At 42.0% G+C, this 25,235-nt stretch overlaps 1 protein-coding gene across 2 annotated transcripts in view; it reads left to right on the forward strand.

The window, feature by feature from the left end:
• TAF1B (TATA-box binding protein associated factor, RNA polymerase I subunit B) overlaps nucleotides 1-25,235 on the forward strand; it is a 247,607-nt gene that overhangs the window by 138,071 nt on the left and 84,301 nt on the right. For both annotated transcript variants that reach the window (XM_077488766.1, XM_077488767.1), the window contains exons 10-11: nucleotides 9,012-9,189; nucleotides 11,596-11,636. In XM_077488766.1, the coding sequence (XP_077344892.1) occupies nucleotides 9,012-9,189; nucleotides 11,596-11,636 (219 nt within the window). The remainder of the gene's footprint in view (nucleotides 1-9,011; nucleotides 9,190-11,595; nucleotides 11,637-25,235) is intronic.

Here is a 25,235-nt window from a genome sequence, read left to right on the forward strand (position 1 = left end):
CCTGAACCTGATCCTGTCTATTCCTGCATCCCTGGAACCTTGTCCTGCAGCCTGATCCCTTTCTCCTTGTCCACCCCATCTGCTGACCTCCTGTTTATGATCCTGGCTTGACTACTATTCTGGTATCCCCTTTGTTATATATACTGGTTGGTTGTCACTGTTGTTTGTTTTTCTCACTCTGTTTGGTATTGGTGGTGTGTTCACATTATATGCATTTATCTTAATAAAATCACTTACTTTCACCTACTTATGTTTGGTTTACTCTATAGCAATCACACAGTTCTAGTCGCATCCAGTTTATGACAGCCTTCAACACTGGTACATTCCTATCAGTGGTATTATGCCTGGCATGATACAAAGGAACTATACTAGATTTAAATTTACATGGAGCAAGTTTATTTTTTAGATTTGGCGCTGTACTCTAAGTCACCTTAGGGTGTTCAGGAATAATAGTTCTGAGGTGTGCATCCTGTTGTAGGATATTCCAATATTTTCGCCATCTTTTTGAACTGGAAATGGAATGTAGTGGTGAATGAAACTGGTCCTCTGGTTCAAGAACTACTTTTGGGGGTTTCCCATTTAAGTAATTTTCAAACGCTTGATCGACTAGAGTCTCAGGATATTGTTTATCAACAAATCTATTTTGAAGATCACTTTGATCTATATAATCGATGTCTCTTGTACAATTCAATCACAGCTGACAGAATTGTCCTTTCGGAATGTTTTGTGTCCATTTCAGATAATGGCAGCTTTTGTGGTGTAGATATGAATTTCTTGCAGTTGTTTTAATTATGTTTTTGGCGATAATAGTATCTTCATCATGTCTTAATTCCAAATCCAAAAAGGCCAGAGTGTTTGGGTCAGTAACAAATGTAAAAGGCAGGCCATATGGATTATGATTGCAGTATTTTACAAATTGATTGCATCAGGGGCACAATCCCAGATGACAATTATGTCGTCCATATACCTCCCTAAAAGAACAATGTTGGCTAAAAAGGGATTTTATCGAAGAATATGAGGGCTCTCCCAAAAACCCATCGCTAAATTTGCATAGGATGGGGCAAAATTGGCCCCCATCGCAGTGCCCTGTAGTTGTAGGTAAAAATCTCCATCAAAATTAAAATAGTTATGCATTAGGCAAAAACGTGTTGCTTCTAAAATAAAAGCTTCCTGACTAGTATTAATTAATGGGTCTTGGGCCAGTGAGTCTTCTAAGACCATTAGGCCAAAGGTATGAGGGATGGACGTATACAGGGAACAAAAATCAAGTGAGAGCCTGACTGGAAGAAAGAGACTGACAAAGTTTCAAAAAGTCTGCATATACCACTCTGTAAAAGCTCTCCAAGTAGGGGCCCTTGGCGTGTGATGGATTAAAAATTGATTTTGACCTAAATTATTTGTGGACTTTGGTAGGTGAAGTAATGAGGTGTTGTGTAAAAAGCCTAATAGAGTCCTCTTCCAGAGAAAATGTGTCCAAGACATCAATGGGGTTGATGTCAAACTTGAACTGATCGAGAGTCAAAATTGATGGGAATTTTTGAGGGGAAACGGCTGCAGGCAAAGGGTTCTTTTTCTCCTGTTGGAGGTGGTAATACATTTTTAATGGCATGAATATGTAAATACCTGTTAAGAGCCTTAAAAAAACAACAAATGGATTTGTTTTATTTATGGGGGGCAAAATTAAGCCATCGACTTAAAGCGGAGGTCCACCCTAAAGTGGACCTTCCGCTCATTGGAATCCTCCCCCCCCCCTCCGGCGCCACAATTGGCACCTTTCAGGGGGGAGGGGGTGCAGGTACCTGTACAGTACAGGTATCTGCACCCACTTCGGGGATAGCTCTCTGCGGAAAGGGGCGTGAATCTACCGAAAGTCCCCCGCTGCCTGCTGGGAAACACACAGATCCCAGAGGCAGCGGGTCCATCCTTATTGCGCAGCGCGACTTGCGCATGCGCAGTAGGGAACCGGGAAATGAAGCCGAAAGGCTCCACTTCCTGATTCCCATACCCAAGATGGCGGCGGCAGCACCCGAGAGACGATTGAGAGATCGGCTTCGGGTGCCGACATCGCGGGCGTGCTGGTCGGGTAAGTGTCCTTATTTTAAAAGTCAGCAGCTGCAGTATTTGTAGCTGCTGGCTTTTAAAAAAAAAAAAAAAAACGGCAGAACTCCCGGCGGACTCCCGCTTTAAAGCGGTTTCGCACACACTTTTCTATGTTAATGTCATTGCTTTTAACATCCTTTAGAGTGCTCAATGGTGGTTGTTTATTTTTATTTTTTTCCTCCTACCTTTTGATATCTGCTGGGGTTTGTGGTCCTACTGTTCTTTCCCTGCAGCTGTGGGCGGAGTTAGTGCGGGTATCAGCATCATTTCCATTGTTCTCCACACTGTCTCCTGGGATCTCATGTAATTCATCCCAGGAGTCAGTGCGCCTAGCCGAAGTGAAATCTCGCATGATATCACAGCGGGAGCTTCCGAAGATGCCACCCGTTGTGATGGCAACAGAGAGGTTTAAGCCGATCGGCGCTGTTGCCATTGAGCATGTGTGGGAACCAGCAAGGCATGCTGGTAGTTCTAATCGAATGGAACAAGAAAGTGATTGCTTGTGGTCTTCAAATGGCCATAAGCAAAATGAAAACTCATGTAAAAATTTTTGCCGATTTTATATAGAAACGGAACTGGATACCGCAAAGCAATTTTAAAAGTGAGTATGACGCTAGTATGTTAGGATTTTTTTTCTCCATTCGAAAATTACTGTGTGCAGAACCGCTTTAAAAGTGAGGTATCTGCAGAGGAGAGACTATGCGATGATAGATTAAATATTTTTATAGTTTCCTGATATTCTGAGCATTGGGGTTGCTTCTTAGTTCGTCCTCCTCTACAGCCTCTCCTGTGAGTTTTCTTTTTTTTGAAGTTACTGGAGGAGGAATGGGCACTAAAAAAGAAGAAGAAAACTGGTCTACAGGGATGGATGGTGATAACTGACTATACACAGACATGGATGGAGCAATGTTCAGTGTCATTTGAGTGGCTTGAACCAAAGGCTCTATGGTATCTATAGTGCTGGAAACGTTAGAAGAGCTACCAGAATCTATAGATACCGATCGGATCCCAGCATGAAAAGAGTGAAGCTGTGAGGGAAGGGTGACTATCGACTGAGGCTGGCTAGATCTAGTGGTATGATCACCTAAATTGCCAGAATTATTGGCCATGGATGATCTATTGTAGAAATGATTGAGGGCAATCAGCAAATCCTTATTTTTATTATTATTATTATTACTATTCTTGAGATTTTTATCTTTGTTATTGTTTTTACTTTTATTTTTACAATTATGAGAGCCTGGATGTTGTCTTTCTAACCTCTGATGCTCGTCAGAGGTGACTAGGCAAGATGGTTGCAAGACCATAAGTGGGAGTGGGGGACAGGGATCAGATGAGTGACAAGATAACTGGGGAAGGGGAAGATGGGGGTGGAAATTTATTGTGATATTTGTTCCTTTTCTTGCTCCAAGAAATTACTATATTGTGATTAAAATCTTCTAGATCGTGTCTAAATTTACCGAGCTTTATATGTATAAGGTCACCTTCATCTAATTTCGTATTTCTCTTTAATACATCTAACCAAGAAAATGGGATAAGTGTATTATGACTAACAATGTCCTCTGCTAATTGTCAAACTTGATGGGTTAATTTATCAAACCTGTGCGTTCTGTGAGAGATGAGTATAGCCATCCACTTTGAGGTACAGAAATTTCTATCGTCAACTTCAAGAAAAGGACATTCCTTCATAACTCTCAGACCCCTAGGTAAAATTTTAGTATCAATATATTTTTCTAAAAAGACTTTATCCCACCACTGTTGATTAGTGGTCTGAATTATTGTTTCCAATTGTTTGAATTTTCCACAATATGTGGCGTTTTTTACCTGTTAAAATCACATCTTGTTTAAAAGTGGAAAGTGTACAAATCATCCAGAACTGAATGTCTGAGTTTCTATATAATTTTTGAGGTCCATATGGAAAAGGTAATAAAATAGTATCAATACTGTGTTGGCGATGCAGAAGATATATATGCAATAATACAATCAGAAATAATAAATAGATGGAACAGCTGATTGCAGGGATGTGGAACAAGTATGCAGCACAGCAGCTTCTAATGACATACATAAACACAAGTAAATGCGCAAAAGCTCAGCACCATCAATATCACAAGTATAATTTAAAATCTGATGTTGTAGAGCACACACTCTGTATTAGTCCATGTACTTATTTAGTAGTGAATGGGGAGTAAAAAGTCTAAAGCAATCAGGACTTTTAATAATACATTCGATTGGCAACTCACATTTGACTAGTAAGTAAAAAGCACATTGGTCCCAGCAAAGGGTAAGTCCAAACGGTGACGATCCTGCTTCCTATGTCCTTCACAGGCGGTCGCTCTCTTCACTGAAACCACAACTGATATAGGGAAGCTGACTCAAGCTGACTGTGTTGGGGAGACTCAAAGCGGCAACATAGTATAGAGGAGTTTTATATATTTTTATTCATTTTTTATCTCTATATTAATGTACATCGTGTGCTAAACACTGGCTGGTAATTTTTTGTGATCCGATATAGCCCAATTTTGGACTGTGGGATTCCGCTCTCCTAGGTGCAATGTCATGCTTGAAAATATAGACCTTTCAACTATATCCATGAAATAGTTAACGTATTATAATACAAATTTATGGGTATATAAAAATATAATATATATATATATATATATACACATATATAATTGTGGCACCAGAGCCGTACCACTCCCATTCATCTATTGCACTAATTACGTGGTCAACTAATGCCGCGTACACACGATCAAATTGTCCGGCGTACTTTGTCCGCCGAAGCGCATTTCACCGGACAATCCAATCGTGTGTGGGCTTCAGCGGACTTTCTCAGTGTTAAGTCCGGCGGATTTAGAAAGTATTTTTGCAGTCCAATCTTTCCGCCGGACTTGGGTTTCAGTGGACAATACATTTGTGAGTATGCTAGTCCGGACTAAGAATAACGCATGCTCAGAAGCAAGTACGAAAAGGAAGCTATTGGCTACTGGCTATTGAACTTCCTTTTTCTGGTCCCGTCGTACGTGCTGTACGTCATCGCGCTAGCAAACGCCGGACTTTCTGTATGTCCCTGTGTGGCCAAGTCCGTTCGGTAGAAAGTCCGCCGGTCTATCCGCCGGAATGTTTGCCAGACTAAGTACGCCGGACAATTTGATCGTGTGTACGCGGCATTAGACTACATACTCTGTTTTCCTGTATATAGACATTATAATTGTTGTCATATATCTTTCATTGGATGGACATGAATTTCAAACAATTGTTTTTTAGATTGTGTTGGCTCCAATTGCTATTATGAATTAATGATCTTATTCATTATTATTTTTCAAAATAATATTGTTTTTATAAAAAAAATAGTTATCATTTTTTTATATTATTGGGTCTTATAGATATTTGATTATCTTCTATTTAATTCCTATTATGCTATATCATAGTTTATCATAAAATATTTTATTGATTGATCTTTTATCATGTCATATTATAATTTAGGTGTATTATTATTCATGAACTGTGCGTGTCTGTGTGTTGATCTGTTTTGGACTATAGTTCCTTATTTACTAAATTCTGCTCCGCCTTGCACCTTGATAGAGATCTAGAGTAATATTCCCCTTCCCTGAGTATATTCTATATAATGGCCGCATATGGTCCCTTCAATGTAGTCTGCTTGAGAAAGGAGCGTGGCTTGCCGAAATACCCTCATCGCGCATGCTCAAGAAACGCGTTGCATAGCATGTGATGCCATCCTTCCTATTGCGCCTCATACCTCGCTTTGAGTCTCCCCACCGCAGCTGGCTTCCCTACATCAGTAGTGGTTTCAGTGAAGACAGTGTTCGCCTGTGAAGGACCTAGGAAGCAGGATCGTCACGGTTTGAACTTACCCTTTGCTGTAACTAATGTGCTTTTTACTTACTACTCAAATGTGAGTTGACAATCTAATGTATTATTAAAAGTTTAAAAAAAATGTCTACACTTAGAGGCACCTCTTTCCTTGTTTTTTCCTCTATAAAAAGAACCTCTCATGTTTAGTGAACTTTTATTGTATTCATTTTTTTTCTCTCTACAGCACTAGGAAAGGCAAATTTCTCACTTGATTTTTACAAAGTGGTTCACGGAACTGGTTGTGTAGAGCACACTGTGTCACTGGCCCCTGGTGACATTTCGTCAGTGTCCTTCTAGTGATTACAGTTCAAACCCCTCTTCTTGCCCTGTAGCTTTGACTTATATGGGAATTTCCCCCTGCCCTCCAGGCAGGTTACATTATCCCTCCAGCAGAGACGTAATATTGTGGTATTTCTTGTTAGCACTATTTTGTGTGCCAGTGTGAGCGGCATTTGCTGACTGTGTAGATGTCTAGTGATGGTGGAGCCAGAGTTTCTTGTAAAACTGGAAATGTGGGAATCGGAGAATTTTTCTTACTAAGTAAGGTGATAAATGAGAGCCTGCATGTCCTTGTGTTTCCAGCACACATAGGTCAACTTGTCTTTCTGTTGTTCAGGTTGTTCAGCTTGTGGCTTGCAGCTAATTACTACTTTGGAGTGGATTGTCAGCCATGTGGCGCATGTTCAAACCTGGTTTCCATGGATATTGACACACACAGGCATGAAGTGGTAGCAGCACGAATGCTAAACACATTTAGCTACAATCATCATTAAAAGATTAAAAGCACTGCTTTATGTACGTTTGTACCCATAGGAATTAGAGTAATGTGTTCATGCTTTGTTCCACCAACTAGAACTTTTAATATACCACTTTGTAAATAAAGACATTAACATAGTGCCATCATGCTTTCTAGTTTTCTCTATTCAAATTGCAGACTCTGTAAGTTATACATTGCACCCAATTACGCTTTTATAGACCAGGGTTTCTTCAAGAGTTGTGCTGTGGGCAGTAGCTTAACAGCTATCGATTCTGCCTTGCAACACTGGGATCTTTGGTTCAAATCCAAGCCATAACACTATTTGCATGGAGTTTGCATATTCAGCCTGTGCTTGCATGGGTTTCCTCCAGGTATTCCGATTTTCCCCCATACTGCAAAGACATGCTGGTAGAATAGTTGGCTCCTGTCGGGACTAGTATATGTATGTGAGGTAGAGATCTTAGATTATAAGCTCCTTAAGAGCAGATACTAATGTGAAATAGTATGTAAGGTAGGGATCTTAGCCCTTGTACACACGGTCAGACATTCCGACAACCAAATCCGTCGGATTTTGTCCGAAACTGTTGCATACACATGGTCAGACAAAGTTGTCGGAATGTCCAATCGTTAAGAATGTGATGACGTTATTTCATTATGACGGGACTACGTTCAGGCTAGTAGCCAATAGCTTTGGTGTAGGAATTTGATCTGAGCATGCGTGGCACTTTGTCCGATCGTAATTCTCTACACATGATCGGACAAGGTCTGATCGGATCATGTTGTCGGAAAGTTTTATAGCCAAGCTGTAAAACTTGGTCCGTCGCATATTCCATCGGAAACAGTCTGATGGAGCCCACATGCGGTCGGATTATCCGACAACACGGTCCGATCGGACATTTTCCATCGGAATGTCTGACCGTGTGTACAAGGGCTAAGACTGTAAGCACCTTGAGCTCAAGGAATGATGAGAAACAGTATGGAAAGTGCCACATCAGTTGTTGCCTTTTATGTAAATAACTGCAATAAATAACAAAATGGCTACTTGCAGCTCTGCTGCCTTTCCTTCCTGGGTTTCCATGGGTTCTGATCATATTTTTCAGCTTCATATGTCCTCTTCTAGAGCCAAATGAGGTTTACGTGTACACAGTGTTCATCCGATTCTGTGAGCACACCTTGTGCCTGGCAGGTGGGGTAACTAGTAGTAATGGTTGCTACAAGATGTTGAACTGCCATATCAGAGCCATATTTCTGCTGTATACTTTCCCCAATGAAGACAGGGGTCTTTAGTTCGAATTCAAGCCAAGGCACTATTTGCATGGAGTTTGCATGTTCTGCCCATGCCTACATGGATTTCCTCCATATATTCCAGTTTCCTTCCATGCTCCAAAGACATGCTGGTAGGTTAATTGGCTGCTGTCTAGTATTTGTATGTATGAGAAGTAGGAATCTTAAATAGGAAGCTCTTTGAGCTCAAGGATTGATGTGAATGTACAGGATGTGAAGCTCTGCATAAATTGTTGCCGCTTGATAAGTACCTGTAAAAAATATGGCTATTGACAGCTCTGCTTTTTTTCCCTCATGGGTTCTGGGGGTTATACTTTTCAGCTTCATATGTCTTCTAGAACCTACAGGGGCTCACCTGTACAGTATTCACCCCGAAGCTCACCTTGTGTCTGACAGGTTGGGCAAATAGCAGTAATTGCTCCTACAATACCGCTATGTACTTCCTGCAGGGAAGACAACTACCACCATTGGTACATTTCCCACTCTATCGGGCTATTGTTCCCTGATCTGATCAGATCAGCAGGTTTGTCATAGCATTTACACATGTGGCTTTTCTGTTCTACAGTAATAATAGGTGCAAGTCTAGGAAAGGAGACTGTCTATGGTGAATAGCACCAATCATCTCAGTGAATGCACCAAAGAGACTGCAGCCCTATGGTTGGTAATCATCATCTTCTCCATGCACACAATATTGCTAGAGGAATCAACATTTTCTGCTCCTCCCTCGGTAGGATGGGCATTTTGTACTGTTAACTGCAGGGCATAGGGACAAACCTTTTTAAACCGTTTATCTGTGCAGAGGGGCCATGAGTGGGGAACAGTATGCTGCTTTTGTTACAAAAGTGCAAATAACTGTTCAAGAATAACAATTTACGGCTTCATAAGTGACTGTAGTTTATAGGATACTTCATGTGTGTATTACATCATTTTACTGTAAAATACAAAGTATTGGAATGACAATTCTAATAAAAGTCACAATTCTCTGTTTTGATTCTTTCAGATGAGTTGCACAACTGGACTTACCGGGTAGCCAAGAAGACCGGGCTGGATGATGTCACCACTCTGACATATGATCCTGTGAGGAAACGAGCAAGGTGTATCCCGTATGACATTCAAGCAGTGGCAATCATAATTGTTGCACTCAAAATCGTATTTGTCCTCAACGATGACTGGGAATGGTAAAGCTCATCACAAAGCATAAATCAATCAAATGCATTTATTATACAAAATGACTGTTATGCTAGTCATGTATGCATCAATTCAGATTTTTTTTGTTTTTATTTTTGATTTGCTTTTTAGTTTTAGAAATACCTTAGTGTAAATTTGGAAGCGCTTTCCTTCATTGATATCACAACTGTTTTTGCAGTTTTATTCAACCCCAATTGCAACCTGAATTGCAGTTGTTTTAAAAGATTTTCATTTATTTTTTCATTGCATGCTGTAAAAAATTAAATTGCAAAACATTTCTAAATTGCAAAACGTTCTACAATCCTACCAAAAGCTTTTCAAATGTTCCAAATAGGGTAAGTTTAACCAATTGCCAACTGCCCGCCGCAGTTATACTGTGGCAAGGTGGCTTGACTGTGCTAATCGCCGTACATGTACAGCGTCTCGTGCAATAGCTTTTGTGGGCCGTGCACGCTCCCATTGGACAGTGAGGGAGCCAATCAGCGGGTCCAGCAGACTCTATGTCCGCTGGCCATCCATGATCGTTCTAAATAAGGCAGCTCTCTGTTCTGACAGGGGAGATCACACAGATCCGGTCTTTCTTCTATGCAGGATATGTGTGTTGTCTCAGTGAGCCCTTCCCCCATACAGTTAGAACACACAGTGAGGGAACACAGTTAAACATTCACCTTGTAAAACAACACATTCAGTTTACAATAGAAACAAAGGCAAAACATTTGTGTATAGATATAAAAAGTACATTATCAACACTCTTCCTCTTTTTTTTTTTTTTTTTTTTTATAAGTGATCACATTCCCTCTGTTCTCAGCTTCATAACAGTTGGGGCGGAGTAACAGCAGAATACTGATATTCCCAGTAAATGGCTGTGGGGAGGGGGTGTGTCAGAACAAGACCATTGAAGGAGAGCAAGCTGTATGGTCAGTTTTTAATAGGAAAGCAGAGGGACTGCCAGGAACACCAGGGATTTTATACAAAGGAAGCAATACAAAGATAACAGGATACTTTTTCATACAAGTACATGGTACAGCGGACACATATCAGGAATATGAAATGTTGTTTAAAAAGTCAGTCTGCACATAATGAAAAATTTTGATTTTTGGTGGTTGTTAAACGGATTATTCACCCAATAGTGTATTCTTCCTCTTTTCATTCAATTTAATAAAAACTTGAAGCAACCAAAAAAGGGGAAACATGCACAGACAGGGCGCTGGAATTAGTCGAATCAATGAATTGCAGTATAGGCCTTCTTGCTTAACTGAAGTGCACATAGAAACCAATTATAAAGTAAAAAACTATCACTGCAGATTGTTGATCCAAGGGGTTCAGATTTTCCTTTAGGGTATAGGTGAGATTTTTTTTTTTATTGAATAATGCCAAGGATAGAAGTTTTCCATGCACACTGGACTTAAAAAAACGTTTTTACAGGCGTTTTTACGTTTTTGTTTTCTCCTGCCTCTAGAAGCACTTCTATTGTGTCCTATGTATCTTTGCACATTATGACTACTACAGGTGTTTTCTGTCAGGGACGTTCAGAGGCAGGAAAAGAAACCCCTTGTCTATCCCGTTTTCTGGAGAAGTTTAGGAGCTGTAAAAACTCCTCTTATCTCTTCTGAACATCAAGTTTCAAAGTTTTTTTTTTTTTTTAGTAAAAAAAAAAAAAAAAAAAGTGTGTTGACACTGTACATGATTTCCTGGCTTTTGCAGAGGGTAGTGTAGTGCACAAATGGCCTATAAATGAAATGCTCTTAAACTCTGATAGACTCGCCTAAACTTTGTACAATATGCTTTCAATTTGCATCTTTTATGCCACGTTTTTAAGCTAAAAACTTTGACGTTTTTTCTGCTACTAGTGTGCATGGAGCCTAATTGTCTTTTAGTCGAACTTAAAGAGGAGGTCCAGCACCCCCATGAAAAATTAACTTTTAATACATGGACACTTACCTGTCCAGGGAGCCAATGATGTTGGCACCCCAGCTGATCTTCAGATTACCTGTTGGGTGCAGCTGCGGCCATTCCTGGTAGGTCAGCAAAGCCTTTTGGATTCCCTACTTCGCGTGCGCTGCACTTTCTAATTGGCTGGACGGCAGAGGAAGGTGGAGGGAGGCCGAACATCCTAGAGACAGCGTTATCTCCAAAAGTGGGTAATGGTGCCTGTCAAAAACTGCCTCTTACCAAGTGCCCGATTTTCAGTGGCAAGTTTGTTTGTTTGTTTTTTGCAAAAAATTTAATATTTGTCTTTTTTACTTTTAAAAACTTGAGACCAGAACATTTCAATATATGCTTTCCTTTACAGTCAGCCTAGTAAAGATAATAAGTAAAAGTAATACTCTCACTTTTGTCTTACTTTTCCATAATGAATAAAAACATGAACATAATTGTGTTTAATTGTTTTACAGGCAGCTCTCAGATATTGCTAGTCAAAGAAATGAGACTGAAGGTAAGGGAAGGGGTGTGTGTATGTGCTATGGCATTTACATGGCAATTTTGCAGAAAGGAGGAAGCGAATTGATTAGTTGTTAACCCCAGTATCCAATCATATTCCAGCTGTTATTGTGCACGATTGCTTTCTGTGGGTTAATAATGCCAAAGAGGAAGAAAAAGGCCACATACTGATGACGTCACATTGCTTAACCACTTCAGCCCCGGAAGATATTACCCTCTTAATAACCAGAGCATTTTTTTGCGATTCGGTGCTTTGTCGCTTTAACTGACAATTGCGTGGTCGTGCAATGTTGTACTCAAACTAAATTGACATCCTTTTTCCCCCACAAATAGAGCTTTCTTTTGATGGTATTTGATCACCTTTGTGGTTTTTAATTTTTGTGCTACTAAAAAATAAAAGACTGACAATTTTGAAAAACTGAACTTTTTGCTATAATAAATACCCCCCCCCCCCAAGAAAACACATTTCTTTCTCAGTTTAGGCCAATATGTATTCTTCTACATATTTTTGTAAAAAAAAATCACAATAAGTGTATATTGATTGGTTTGCGCAAAAGTTATAACATCTACAAAATAGGGGATAGATTTATGGCATTTTTATTTTATTTAATTTTTTTAATAGTAATGGCGGTGTTCTGCAATTTTTATCAGGACTGCAACATTGCGGCAGACAGATCGGACACTTTTGACACTATTTTGAGAGCATTGACATTTATACAGCGATCACTGCTATAAATATGCACTAATTGCTGTATAAATGTCACTGGCAGGGAAGGGGTTAACACTAGGGGGCGATCAAGGGGTTAAATGTGTTCTAACTGTGGGAGGATGGGACTGACTTGGGGAATAGACAGATCGTTGTTCCTATATATTAGGAACACACAATCTGTCTCCTCTCCCCTGCCAGGACGTGGATTTGTGCGTTTACACACACAGGTACCTGTTCTCGCTCTGTCTGGGATGTGATCACAGGTGCCTGATAGACATTGTGGCCGCCGGCACGCACATCAGCTCCTTAGGGACATAGTGGCATGCGTGCGCCCCCTATACTCCTTAAAGTGCCTACTGTACAGCTAAGGCAATTTGCGCAGGAGTGGCATTCTGTCGCGGCAATCGGCAAGCGGTTAATACCGATTTAACTACTTGCCGACCGCACTATAGCGGAATGATGGCTACAGCGTTCTGGAACGCCACCATCACTCCTGCAGTGCACTGGCTGCAGGTTGCGGACGGTGCGCTCTGTAATCCCAGTGTTCGGAGGACACTGCTGATCACAGATTGAGGTAAAGAACCAATTGGCGGTTCTTTATCACGTAGCGGTTTCCAATAATCGCTGGTCACGGATCTAAACAGAAGCCGGTTACCAGCACTCCTCTCCAGGATATTCATTATTAGTGCCGTCCCAACAGTGCCCACCAGTGCTGCCAATCTGTGCCCATCAATGCATCCTCATCCGTGAAGGAGGAAAATTACCTGTTTGCAAAATTTTATAACAAACTATGAAAAGTTTTTGTGGATTTTTTTCAAAACTTTCGGTCTTTTATTTGTTCTTTTAGCAAAAAAGTTAAATAAATATCACCAAAAGAACGCTCTATTTGTGTAAAAAAAGATAAAAACTTTGTATGGGTACAGTGTTGCATGACCGGACAATTGTCATTCAAAATGTGACAGCGCTGAAAGCTGAAAAATGGCCTGGGTAGGAAGGGGGGGAAGTGCCCAGTCAAGTGGTTAAGCCCATCAGATATTTCAGTGTATTGGTGCAGCATAATTCGAGTCATGACCTTTAGGGGTTTGTTTTTCCTTTTGCCAATCACATAATAGTATGTATGAGGATTGAAGCAATACTTATATCACTGTTTTTTCCTTGATCTTATTTTGGAACATCCTTTCTAGCATTCAGCCTGTAAGTAGCATATAGAAATCCTCCATGATGTTCAGTTTTACCTATTTAAAGAGGAAGTAAACCCTTCCAAACAACTTGGACCTATAGGTAAGCCTAGATTAAGGCTTACCTGTAGGTCCAAGCAATATCTCCTAAACCTATATGGTTTAGGAGATATTTGCCCGAAAATGGGCACCGCTGTCTACGGCGCATGCGCCGTAGACAGCGGCGCGCAGGCGCACTAAATGCGGCAAATCCAAGAATGGATTTGCCAAATTTGTCGACTCCCGTGCGCATGCGCGGGAGTGACGTCATCGCGGCTTCGCCGTATGACAGCGGCGGAGCTGCGAGGCGCGACTCCCGTGCGCATGCGCGGGAGTGACGTCATCGCGGTTGCGCCGCTGTCATTGGTCGGAGCTGCGAGACGCCACCAGCAAGATGGACGCGGCGGACTACAGGGATCAGCGGCGACTTCGCTGGCTCCTGTGTCAGGTAAGTGACACATAATGAGCTACTATGCGATGCATAGTAGTCCATTATGCTTTACCTTTGCAGGGAAAAAAAGAGGAAGTAAACCCATCAGGGTTTACTTCCTCTTTAAATTTAAAAGTGAAACTAAAGTTGTCAAAATAAACATCACTGGCAGACAGACTTCTATTGCAGAAGAAACTCTGTATGTATTTTCTGCAGTAAAAGTATATTAGCTGCCTGGGCTTGCCTTGGTGCTGACATAAATGTATCTCCATTTGCATGCGTGGGCATTAAATCCCAGGCTGATCAGTCAAGATGGCTAAAAAACCTAAAACAAAAGACAAGGGGAAGATGGAAGCCCAGACAAGGGAGCTGGGGTCACTGGAGGAGAGGCAAGTATAGTGGAGTTTAGTTCCACTTAACTCACTAAAAGCATGTGACAACCATACAGACAGACTGTTTTACAGCATACACCTTATTTCATGGTTTTGCCATCTTATTTCTTAGATTAAAGTGGAACTTCACTCTCTCAATCAACATTGGCTATTTGTAATCCTTATGTTGCCAGCATTAGTAAATAGATAGGAACGTAAATCAAATGTACTTGTTTTAAAAAATGTTTTTTACATATCTTCAGTTACTTCCTGTTTTTTTGCCTAGGAAAATTATGTCATACATCCCAGGAGTCTTCGGGGGGGATTTATTTTGGGATGTAATTTCACTTATGCCCATAGCATGTGTGAGCAATATATCATTTAGTGACAACTTTGTGCAAAAAAAAAAAGAAGTTTGTAATATTCCCGCAACTTGTGGCAAAATATAAAATATTTCATGGACTCAACATGCCTCTCAGTAAATAGCTTGGGGTGTCTATTTTCCAAAATGGGGTCATTTGGGGGGGGGGGGGGGGTTGTACTATTTTGGCATTTTATGGCCTTTGAAACTGTGATAGGTAGTGAGGAGTGAAATCAAAAATTTGCACCCTTAGAAATCCTGAAGGCAGTGATTGGTTTTCGGGGTCCCGTACACGGCTAGGCTCCCAAAAAGTCCCACATATATGGTATCCCCGTACTCAAGAGAAGCAGCAGAATATATTTTGAGGTGCAATTCCACATATAACTATGGCATGTGTGAGCAATATATCATTTAGTGACAACTTTTTGTAAACTTTTTTTTTTTTTTGTGTCATTATTCAATCACTTTGACTTTGAAAAAAAAAAATATTCAATGGGCTCTACATGCCCCTCAACAATTTCCTTATGGTGTCTACTTTCCAAAATGGGGTCATTTGGGAGGGTTTTGTACTGCCCTGCCATTTTAGCACCTCAAGAAATTAGATAGGCAGTCATAAATTAAAAGCTGTGTAAATTATAGAAAATGTACTCGTTTGTAGACGCTATAACTTTTGCGCAAACCAATAAATATACGCTTATTGACATTTTTTTTTACTAAAGACATGTGGCTGAATACATTTTGGCCTAAATGTATAACTAAAATTTAGTTTATTCGATTTTTCTTATAACAAAAAGTAGAAAATATCTTTTTTTGTTTTCAAAATTTTCTGTCTTTTTTCCTTTTATATCGTAAAATATCAAATCCCATCAAAGGCAATCAAATACCATCAAAAGAAAGCTCTATTTGTGGGAAGAAAAGGAGGCAAATTTCGTTTGGGTACAGCATTGCATGACTGCGCAATTACCAGTTAAACAGTGCAGTGCGAAATTGTAAAAAGATCTCTGGTCCTTAGGCTGACAATTGGTCCGTTGCTTAAGTGGTTAAAAATGAATGAAATGGCATTTTTAGTTTGTGGCGCTCAAAGGCAGTGCAGTTCCGGTTTCAACAAATGTTAATTGCAGTACTCAGAAAAATCTCCTTTTTTTGTCTTGAATTCCTCCTGAATGTTAGCAGTGCACTTCCTTCGCCTTGTGCTTCATTACTGTATATCTGCAGTGTGATATCACCTAAAGCACTGTGCCTCTGACTGCTAGTCTAAGATTTTGAATGAGATTTGGTGTTTTCACCACTGTGCTGCTAATTGTTCTCTTTGCTCAAGCAAAAGTTGAGAAAAAGAGAAAAGTCTGAAATGAGGAGGCAAAGCTGTACCTTTACCAGGGGGTCCACCTCTGCACAGAGACATAATGCAGGGGAAAGAGCAGCTGCTGGGAGCCTGTAAGAAGTGTTAGTGACTAAACCCTTGTCCTCTGCTTGCCTTTTTGGGCACAGCTTCCACAGTTCTAATCCCCCTTTAATTGGTAGTAAGCCGCAGTTGAAGAAAAAAAAATTCCTCTGCAAGGCAATGTCATAATGTGCTAGTTTGCATTGTATACTAGCACATTATGAGAGACTTGCCTTAACCACTTCAGCCCCAGAAGATTTACTCGCTTCCTGACCAGAGCATTTTGCGATTTGGCACTGCGTTGCTTTAGCTGACAATTGCAACCTTTTACCCAAACAAAATTTTTCCCACAAATAGAGCTTTCTTTTGGTGGTATTTGATCACCCCTGCAGAAAGAGTAAATTTTGAAAAAAAAGGCAATATTTTTTCTTTTTTTTTCTTCTATAATATCCCAAAAAATATATAAAAAACAAATTTCTTTCTCAGTTTTGGCCGATATGTATTCTTCTACATATTTTTGGTAAAAAAATTGCAAGCGTATATTGATTGGTTTTATGGAATTTTTATTATTATTTTCATCGGACACTTTTGACACTATTTTGGGACCATTATCATCAAGGGGTTTAGTGTGTCGTAGGGGGGATGGGCTACCACTGACATGACAGCAATCACTGCTCCCGATGACAGGGAGCAGTAGACCTCTGTCATGTCACAAGGCAGAACGGGGAAATGCCTTGTTTACATAGGTATCTCCCGCTCTACCTTTCCACACCGCAATTGCGGGCCGCCAGCAAACATCGAGTTCCCAGGTGCGCGCAGCCCCGTTAGGCGGCAAATTTAAAGGGACGTACAGGTATGCCCATTTGCCTGCCTGTGCCATTCTGCTAACGTACACCTGTGTGTGGCGGTCGTCAATCGATTAAAACAAAGCTCTCCAGCAGCACACTGTCACCGCTGAGAGCTTCACCCATTCTTCCAAGCAAGTGGCCTCCGGGTACATGAGTGGCTGGGGGCGTTATGGCATTTACTCACATGCAAGTACATGGGAGCTGACGTTTACAGCACAGGCTCTGAAGGTCCAACACGGTATGCCAAACCTTCAGAGTGCACGCACCAGTGATGTCACTGGCTACATGCACTCTGAATATCTCCTAAACAGTGTAAGTTTAATTACTTGCCAAACAGCCCATAGCCGAATGACGGCTACAGGGTGGTTGGATAACTATGGGAGGGCATACTATGACATCCTCCCAGAATCCCACTCTCGCGCGCCCCCTGGGGCACGCACTCGAGAACATCTGTGACTGCCCGGTCCAGAGGACCCGGCGCATCACAGATCACGGTAAATGGCCGTTGATATCGGCCGTTTACCACGTGATTGCTCCATCAAATGACGGAGCGATCACATGTAAACAAACCTCTCTCCTCTCCCCTCTCTGTACCAATCACTACAGTGTGAGAGGAGAGGGGGAGAGAGCGGATGGCAGCATCTCTGTGGGCTGGATCTGTAGTGCCCACAGCACTGCTCTGTGACACTTGCAGTCACATCCAGCCAGCCATCCATCCATCCATGCTCGGCATTACCCTGCCATACCGTGCCATACTCTGTAAATACCCTGCCGTACTCTGCAATACTTGGTGATACCCAGCCATACTCTGCCATACCCAGTCAAACTCGGCGATACTGAGCCATGCTTGGCCATGCTCTGCAATACCCAGCCATGCTTGGCCATGCTCGGCGATACCCAGCCATGCTCGGCGATACCCAGCCATGCTTGGCCATGCTCGGCGATACCCAGCCATGCTTGGCCATGCTCGGCGATACCCAGCCATGCTTGGCCATGCTCGGCGATACCCAGCCATGCTTGGCCATGCTCGGCGATACCCAGCCATGCTTGGCCATGCTCGGCGATACCCAGCCATGCTTGGCCATGCTCGGCGATACCCAGCCATGCTCGGCCATGCTCGGCGATACCCAGCCATGCTCGGCCATGCTCGGCGATACCCAGCCATGCTCGGCGATACCCAGCCATGCTCGGCCATGCTCGGCGATACCCAGCCATGCTCGGCCATGCTCGGCGATACCCAGCCATGCTCGGCCATGCTCGGCGATACCCAGCCATGCTCGGCCATGCTCGGCGATACCCAGCCATGCTCGGCGATACCCAGCCATGCTCGGCGATACCCAGCCATGCTCGGCCATGCTCGGCGATACCCAGCCATGCTCGGCCATGCGCGGCGATACCCAGCCATGCTCGGCCATGCGCGGCGATACCCAGCCATGCTCGGCCATGCGCGGCGATACCCAGCCATGCTCGGCCATGCTCGGCCATGCTCGGCGATACCCAGCCATGCTCGGCGATACCCAGCCATGCTCGGCGATACCCAGCCATGCTCGGCCATGCTCGGCGATACCCAGCCATGCTCGGCGATACCCAGCCATGCTTGGCCATACTCGGCGATACCCAGCTATACTCGGCTATACCCAGCCAGGCTGTGGAAGTCTCACACATGTGGTATCGCCACAGGAGGAGTAGGAGAATTTATTTTGGGGTGTCATTTTTGGTATGTACATGCTATGTGTTAGAAATATTGTATAAATGGACAACTTTGTGTTAAAAAAAATATGCGCTTTAACCACTTCCCACCCGCTGGCTGTCCTATGACGTCCTTGACTTTGTGCGGGGATATCTGAATAATGGCTGTTCTGCTGCCTGATCGTTCTTACGGGAGGCGAGAGGGGATTCCCCGCCCCCTCCTGCCGCCCTCCGTTGCTTCTACCGACTCACCGCTGTGATCAAAGCCAGGATAGTTTTTTTTTTATTTCAGGCTTCCCAGCCTAGAGGTGAGATCAGGGTTTACTTCCTCTTTAAGAGATATTCACAGTACCTACAAGTAAGCCTTACCTGTAGGTATAAGTGGTAAAACCAAGTTTGCTACCACTTTAAATATTCTCCTGGCAACATGATGAAATGGCTCTCAGCCCCTGAGTTAATTAAAATAACAACATGCATGGTGACACAATGTATCCAAATAATGTGTGCAAGGTGCAGCACTGACAAAAAAAAAAAGAAAAGATACTAGACATAATAGTTGCATGTAAACAAAGCACTGCACCATAAATAATGTTACAATTAACCCCTTCATTGCATTTGACAGCACTGGCACTGGAGTCGACTACAACACAGTGAGAAATTCAGGAAGAATTTAAGAAATACATGTTACAGGACATATATCATAAAATATAAAGAAAATTGTTCAACAATAAATGTGCCTTCTGGTGTTTTACGTGTCATATGAAAGAGGGGTTTGGGTTCCTGGAGAACTGGGCTGACTTCTCAATCAACTACTGGTTCTTTAGTAAGGACGGGCTGCACCTTAATGGGGATGGTACAGCTCTATTGGAAAGAAAGATGGCCACAAAGATGGAGGGGCTTTTAAACTAGGTATCGGGGACGAGGGAGGGGGCCAGAGGAAGCAAAAGCTGGCAGTGAGCAAAGGACAGAGGGTATTAGTGGAATCAGCATGGATAATACAGCTGTAATGTCTAATCCTGGGGTGAATGCAAGGACAATTCAAAAACAATGCACGAGAAAAACTAAGGGGAAGTTAATATGCACCTGTACAATGTTGACAAAAGTATATACAAATGCTGGGAGCCTAGCTAACAAAATGGAGGAACTGAAGATGCTATTGCGTGAGGAGGACATAGACTTTTTGGGAATAACTGAAACTTGGTTTGACAGCTCACACGATTGGCTGGCCAACATACAGGGATATCCCTTGTATCAGAAAGACAGGGAAGGTAGAAGAGGGGGAGGGGTGTGTCTATGTAAAAAAATGATGTAAGGGTGGCAGAGGGGAGCAATATTGTGAATGGGATACGGGAGAGGTGTAATCAGTATGGGTAGAACTACAAAGTGAAGAAGTAAGTGGGAGATTAATAATGGGGGTATGTTATAGGCCACTCAACCTAAAGGAGGTGGAAGCGGGGCCTACTGTCACAGTTGATAACGGCAGTGAGGAAGGGAATTGTCATCATAATGGGGGACTTTAATTATCCCAATATTAACTGGGCCAAGGGGGACAGCTCACTCATTAAAGGCCCGTCATTTCATGAATGTCTTACAAGACAACTTCATGTCCCAATTGGGAGATATCCCAACTAGGAAGACCACCCTGCTAGATTTATTAATTGCGAACGATCCAAGTCTGATCTCAGATGTGGAAATATGGGACAACTTGGGATCTAGCGATCATAGGATCACATTTAATGTAAAATATAGAAAAAGGAGCCACGAGGTTAGTGCAAGAAAACTAAATTTCAAACTAGCCAACTTTTCTAAACTGTGATCATTACTACATGACATTAATTGGGACCAAATTCTGTGAATATTAAACATGGAACAAAAATGGGAATGCTTTAGGAGCATATTAAACAAAGGTATCACACAGTGCATTCCAATGGACAATAAATATAGGTTAAACCTGGGTGGCTAAACTGTAATGTTAAAAGCCTCATTAAAGAGAAAAAATGGCCTTTAAACAATATAAAAAGGATGGATCATCATTCGCATTCAAACACTATAAGGAATGCAATAAGAGGTGCAAGAAAACAATAAGGGCGGTCAAAAATAGATTACGAATGACACATAACGGAGGAGAGTAAATAAATCCAAACAAATGTTTTAGATACATTAACATTAAAAAGGCAAAATCAGAGCATATTACCCACATAAAGGACAAGGAAGTGAGGATGGTTACAGATGATGCAGAGAAGGCAACTGTATATAATGCCGTCTTCAGTTTTTATACAGGAAATGGAGGGGTATAATGACCGTGGGAATACTGGTGGTGACACGTCGCAGAATGTACCCTTATAGCTAACAGAAGGCGGAGTAAAGGAAAGACTAGATACAAATAAATCACCAGGACCAGATGGCTTACACCCAAGAGTCCTCAGAGAACTCAGTCAGGTTATAGCCAGACCATTGTTCCTAATCTTTGTGGACAGCATACTGACAGGATTGGTACTAGCTGATTGGAGAAAAGTCAATGTGGTACCAATATTCAAAAAAGGACAGATACAAATCCCTGGGAACTACAGGACAGTTAGCCTAACATCAATCGTTGGTAAATTATTGGAGGGGATAAGGGACTATATTCTAGAATTTACTGCCAGACCAATCTGTTAACATTCTACAAGGAAGTGAGCTGCCATCTAGACAGGGGAAGACCCATGGATTTAGTGTACCCGGATTTTGCAAAGGCATTCGATACAGCCCCCATAAGCGCTTAGGCTGGGTTCACACTGCTGCGATGCAGGAATGCTGTGAATCTACTGCGGGTTCCCGCATTACATGCCTCCCGGCGGCAGTTCACACTGCCCTATGCGAACTGCTGGGCGTGTCAGTGAAAAGTTAATGACACCTCCAAATCAGTTCGCATATCGCAGTGCGATCTGCAAACTCGGACAGGAATCGGATCGCATGGTGTGAACACCCATGCGATCTGATTCTGCTACGGACCAAAAAAAGGGTCCTGTACGAGTTTGGGCCGGATGCGATGCGAATTCAGCCATACGATCTGTATGGCTGGAATCGCATCGCATCGCACAGAGATCGCATGTGATTTGCACTGCAGTGCGGTGCGAATCACATCCGATCTCGTACACCGCAGCAGTGTGAACCCAGCCTTAATCTACGAGCTGAGATCTTCAGGCGTGGACCATAAGGTTTGTTCTAGGGTTAAAAACTGGTTACAGGGGAGTGTCCAAAGGGTTGTGATAATGTGTACTCAGACCGGTCTTAGGACCAATTTCTATTCAATTTATTCATAAATGATATAGAGAACAGGATAAATATCTCAATCTCAGTTTTAGCGGATGACACAAAATGAAGCAGGGCAATAACTTCACATGAGGATATAACAATCTTACAGAAAGACCTTAACAAAATAATGGAGTTATCAACTACATGGTAAATTAGGTTTAATGTGGAGAAATGTAAAGTAATGCACTTGCGGGCAAAAAACACAAATTAAAACTACTCACTAGGGGGAGAACCGATGGGGAAATAAAGGATGAAGAAAGATCTGGTGGTCCTAGTAGATGACAGATTGAGCAATAGCATAGAATGTCAAGCTGTAACTACCAAAGCAGGCAGAATATTAGCATGCATAAAAAAAAGGGATATACTCCAGAGATAGAAAAATAATCCTGCCACTGTATAAACCATTAGTTAGGCCACATCTGGAGTATTCTGCCAGTTCTGGTCACCAGTCCTCAGAAGGGATGCACTGGAACTGGAGAGAGTCCAAAGAAGGGCAACAAAACTAATAAGGGGACTGGAGGATCTCAATTACAAGGAAAGACTGCAAACACTAGATTTACAGTGCCTTGCGAAAGTATTCGGCCCCCTTAAACTTTTCAACCGTTTGCCACATTTCAGGCTTCAAACATAAAGATATAAAAATTTTATTTTTTGTGAAGAATCACCAACAAGTGGGACACAATTGTGAAGTGGAACGAAATCTATTGGATTTTTGAAACTTTTTTAACTAATAAAAAAATGAAAAGTGGGGCGTGCAAAATTATTCGGCCCCCTTGCGTTAATACTTTGTAGAGCCACCTTTTGCTGCGATTACAGCTGCAAGTCACTTGGGGTATGTCTCTATCAGTTTTGCACATCGAGAGACTGAAATTCTTGCCCATTCTTCCTTGCAAAACAGCTCAAGCTCAGTGAGGTTGGATGGAGAGCGTCTCGATTGGATTCAGGTCTGGACTTTGACTTGGCCATTCTAACACCTGGATACGTTTATTTGTGAACCATTCCTTTGTAGATTTTGCTGTATGTTTGGGATCATTGTCTTGTTGGAAGATAAATCACCGTCCCAGTTTCAGGTCTTTTGCAGACTCCAACAGGTTTTCATCCAGAATGGTCCTGTATTTGGCTGCATCCATCTTCCCCTCAATTTTAACCATCTTCTCTGTCCCTGCTGAAGAAAAGCAGGCCCAAACCATGATGCTGCCACCACCATGTTTGACAGTGGGAATGGTGTGTTGAGGGTGATGAGCTGTGTTCCTTTTACGCCAAACATATCGTTTTGCATTGTGGGCAAAAAGTTCGATTTTGGTTTCATCTGACCAGAGCACCTTCTTCCACATGTTTGGTGTGTCTCCCAGGTGGCTTGTGGCAAACTTTAGACGAGACTTTTTATGGATATCTTTGAGAAATGGCTTTCTTCTTGCCACTCTTCCATAAAGGGCAGATTTGTGCAGTGTACGTCTGATTGTTGTCCTATGGACAGACTCTCCCACCTCAGCTGTAGTTCTCTGCAGTTCATCCAGAGTGATCATGGGCCTCTTGGCTGCATCTCTGATCAGTCTTCTCCTTGTCTGAGCTGAAAGTTTAGAGGGACGGCCAGGTCTTGGTAGATTTTTAGTGGTCTGATACTCCTTCCATTTGAAAATGATCGCTTGCACAATGCTCCTTGGGATGTTTAAAGCTTGGGAAATCTTTTTGTATCCAAATCCGGCTTTAAACTTCACCACAACAGTATTACGGACCTGCCTGGTGTGTTCCTTGGTCTTCATGATGGTCTCTGCTCTTTCAACAGAACCCTGAGACTATCACAGAGCAGGTGCATTTATACAGAGACTTGATTACACACAGGTGGATTCTATTTATCACCATCAGTCATTTAGGACAACATTGGATCATTCAGAGATCCTCGCTGAACTTCTGGAGTGAGTTTGCTGCACTGAAAGTAAAGGGGCCGAATAATTTTGCACGTACCACTTTTCAGTTTTTTATTTGCTAAAAAAGTTTAAAATATCCAATAGATTTCGTTCCACTTCACAATTGTGTCCCACTTGTTGGCGATTCTTCCCAAAAAAATTTAAATTTTATATCTTTATGTTTGAAGCCTGAAATGTGGCAAAAGGTTGAAAAGTTCAAGGGGGCCGAATACTTTCGCAAGGCACTGTATTCTCACTGGAGAAAAGACACTTGTGAGGGGACATGATAGGGATTTAAAAATACCTCCATGGCGATCCCAGCATAGGAAAAAAACGATTCAGTCACAGGGAGTGTAAGAGGACATGGGGCCACACATTGAGATTGGAAGGAAAGCAGTTTAACCTTAAACTGCAAAGGAGGTTTTCACTGTCAGGGCAATAGGGATGTGAAACTCTCTTCCACAATTTGTGGTTGCTGTGGGGAGTGTTGATAGTTTTAGGAGACTATTAGATGTGTAGCTTGAGGAACGCGACATACAGGAATATGAGAAATATAGACGCTGACACACGTGCACCTACACAGGTTGAACTGGATTGACTATTGTCTTTATTCGACCTTACCTACTATGATATGACCTTTTCAAACTCAGCAAATCGCAGCTATTCAGCCTCCTGTGTATTTTAATACTTCTGTGACAACAACCAGTGTTCGCATCATTGCTGAGAAGTACAAGGATTAAAGAAGTCAGAGCATTTCAAGGATCATTCCTTTTTGTCTGGCAATTCACTGAAAAAAAAAAAGCGGGATGATATAAATGTGACTGCTTTGTGCATGAGCTAGACTTGAGGTAGTGTCATTTCTGTATTGGGAAAGTGTAAAAATTGAAGTCATTTTTATACCCCCACTGAACTACAAAGAGGGAATTCAGTGGTCTGTCATTTCTTGCATGAGGTGTCATCAAGGCAGGTATGGGGGATCATCAATGTTCCATAGATGTCACCTTATTGGTAGGTAGCCTTATCCAAAGGCTGCCTGCCAAATGTAAGTGAATAAGTCCCTCCAAACTAAAAATGTCTCTAGGTAAAAATAAATTATTGTTCTTTTAGGACAGAATTGTTTGCACTGAAATCTGATCTTACAATGTTGTCTACTGCACTAACACTACCCTGTGCAAAATCTTCCTGGTCTTAAGGCCTCATTACAAACATGTTCTTAGAAAGCTAGAATACAGTGATGGACCTTCTCATATACTTTGTGTGGTCATGCTGAATGTATAACTGAAAGCAAAAATGAAAATGCCTTTTGATTAACCACCTCAATACTTGGCACTTTCACCCCCTTACTATACAGGCCAATTTACAGCTTTCAGCGCTCTCACACTTTGAA

The sequence above is a fragment of the Lithobates pipiens genome, unplaced genomic scaffold, assembly GCF_037356315.1.
Source record: "Lithobates pipiens isolate NorthernLeopardFrog02 unplaced genomic scaffold, aLitPip1_a1.2 Scaffold_18, whole genome shotgun sequence".
Lineage (NCBI taxonomy): Eukaryota > Metazoa > Chordata > Amphibia > Anura > Ranidae > Lithobates > Lithobates pipiens.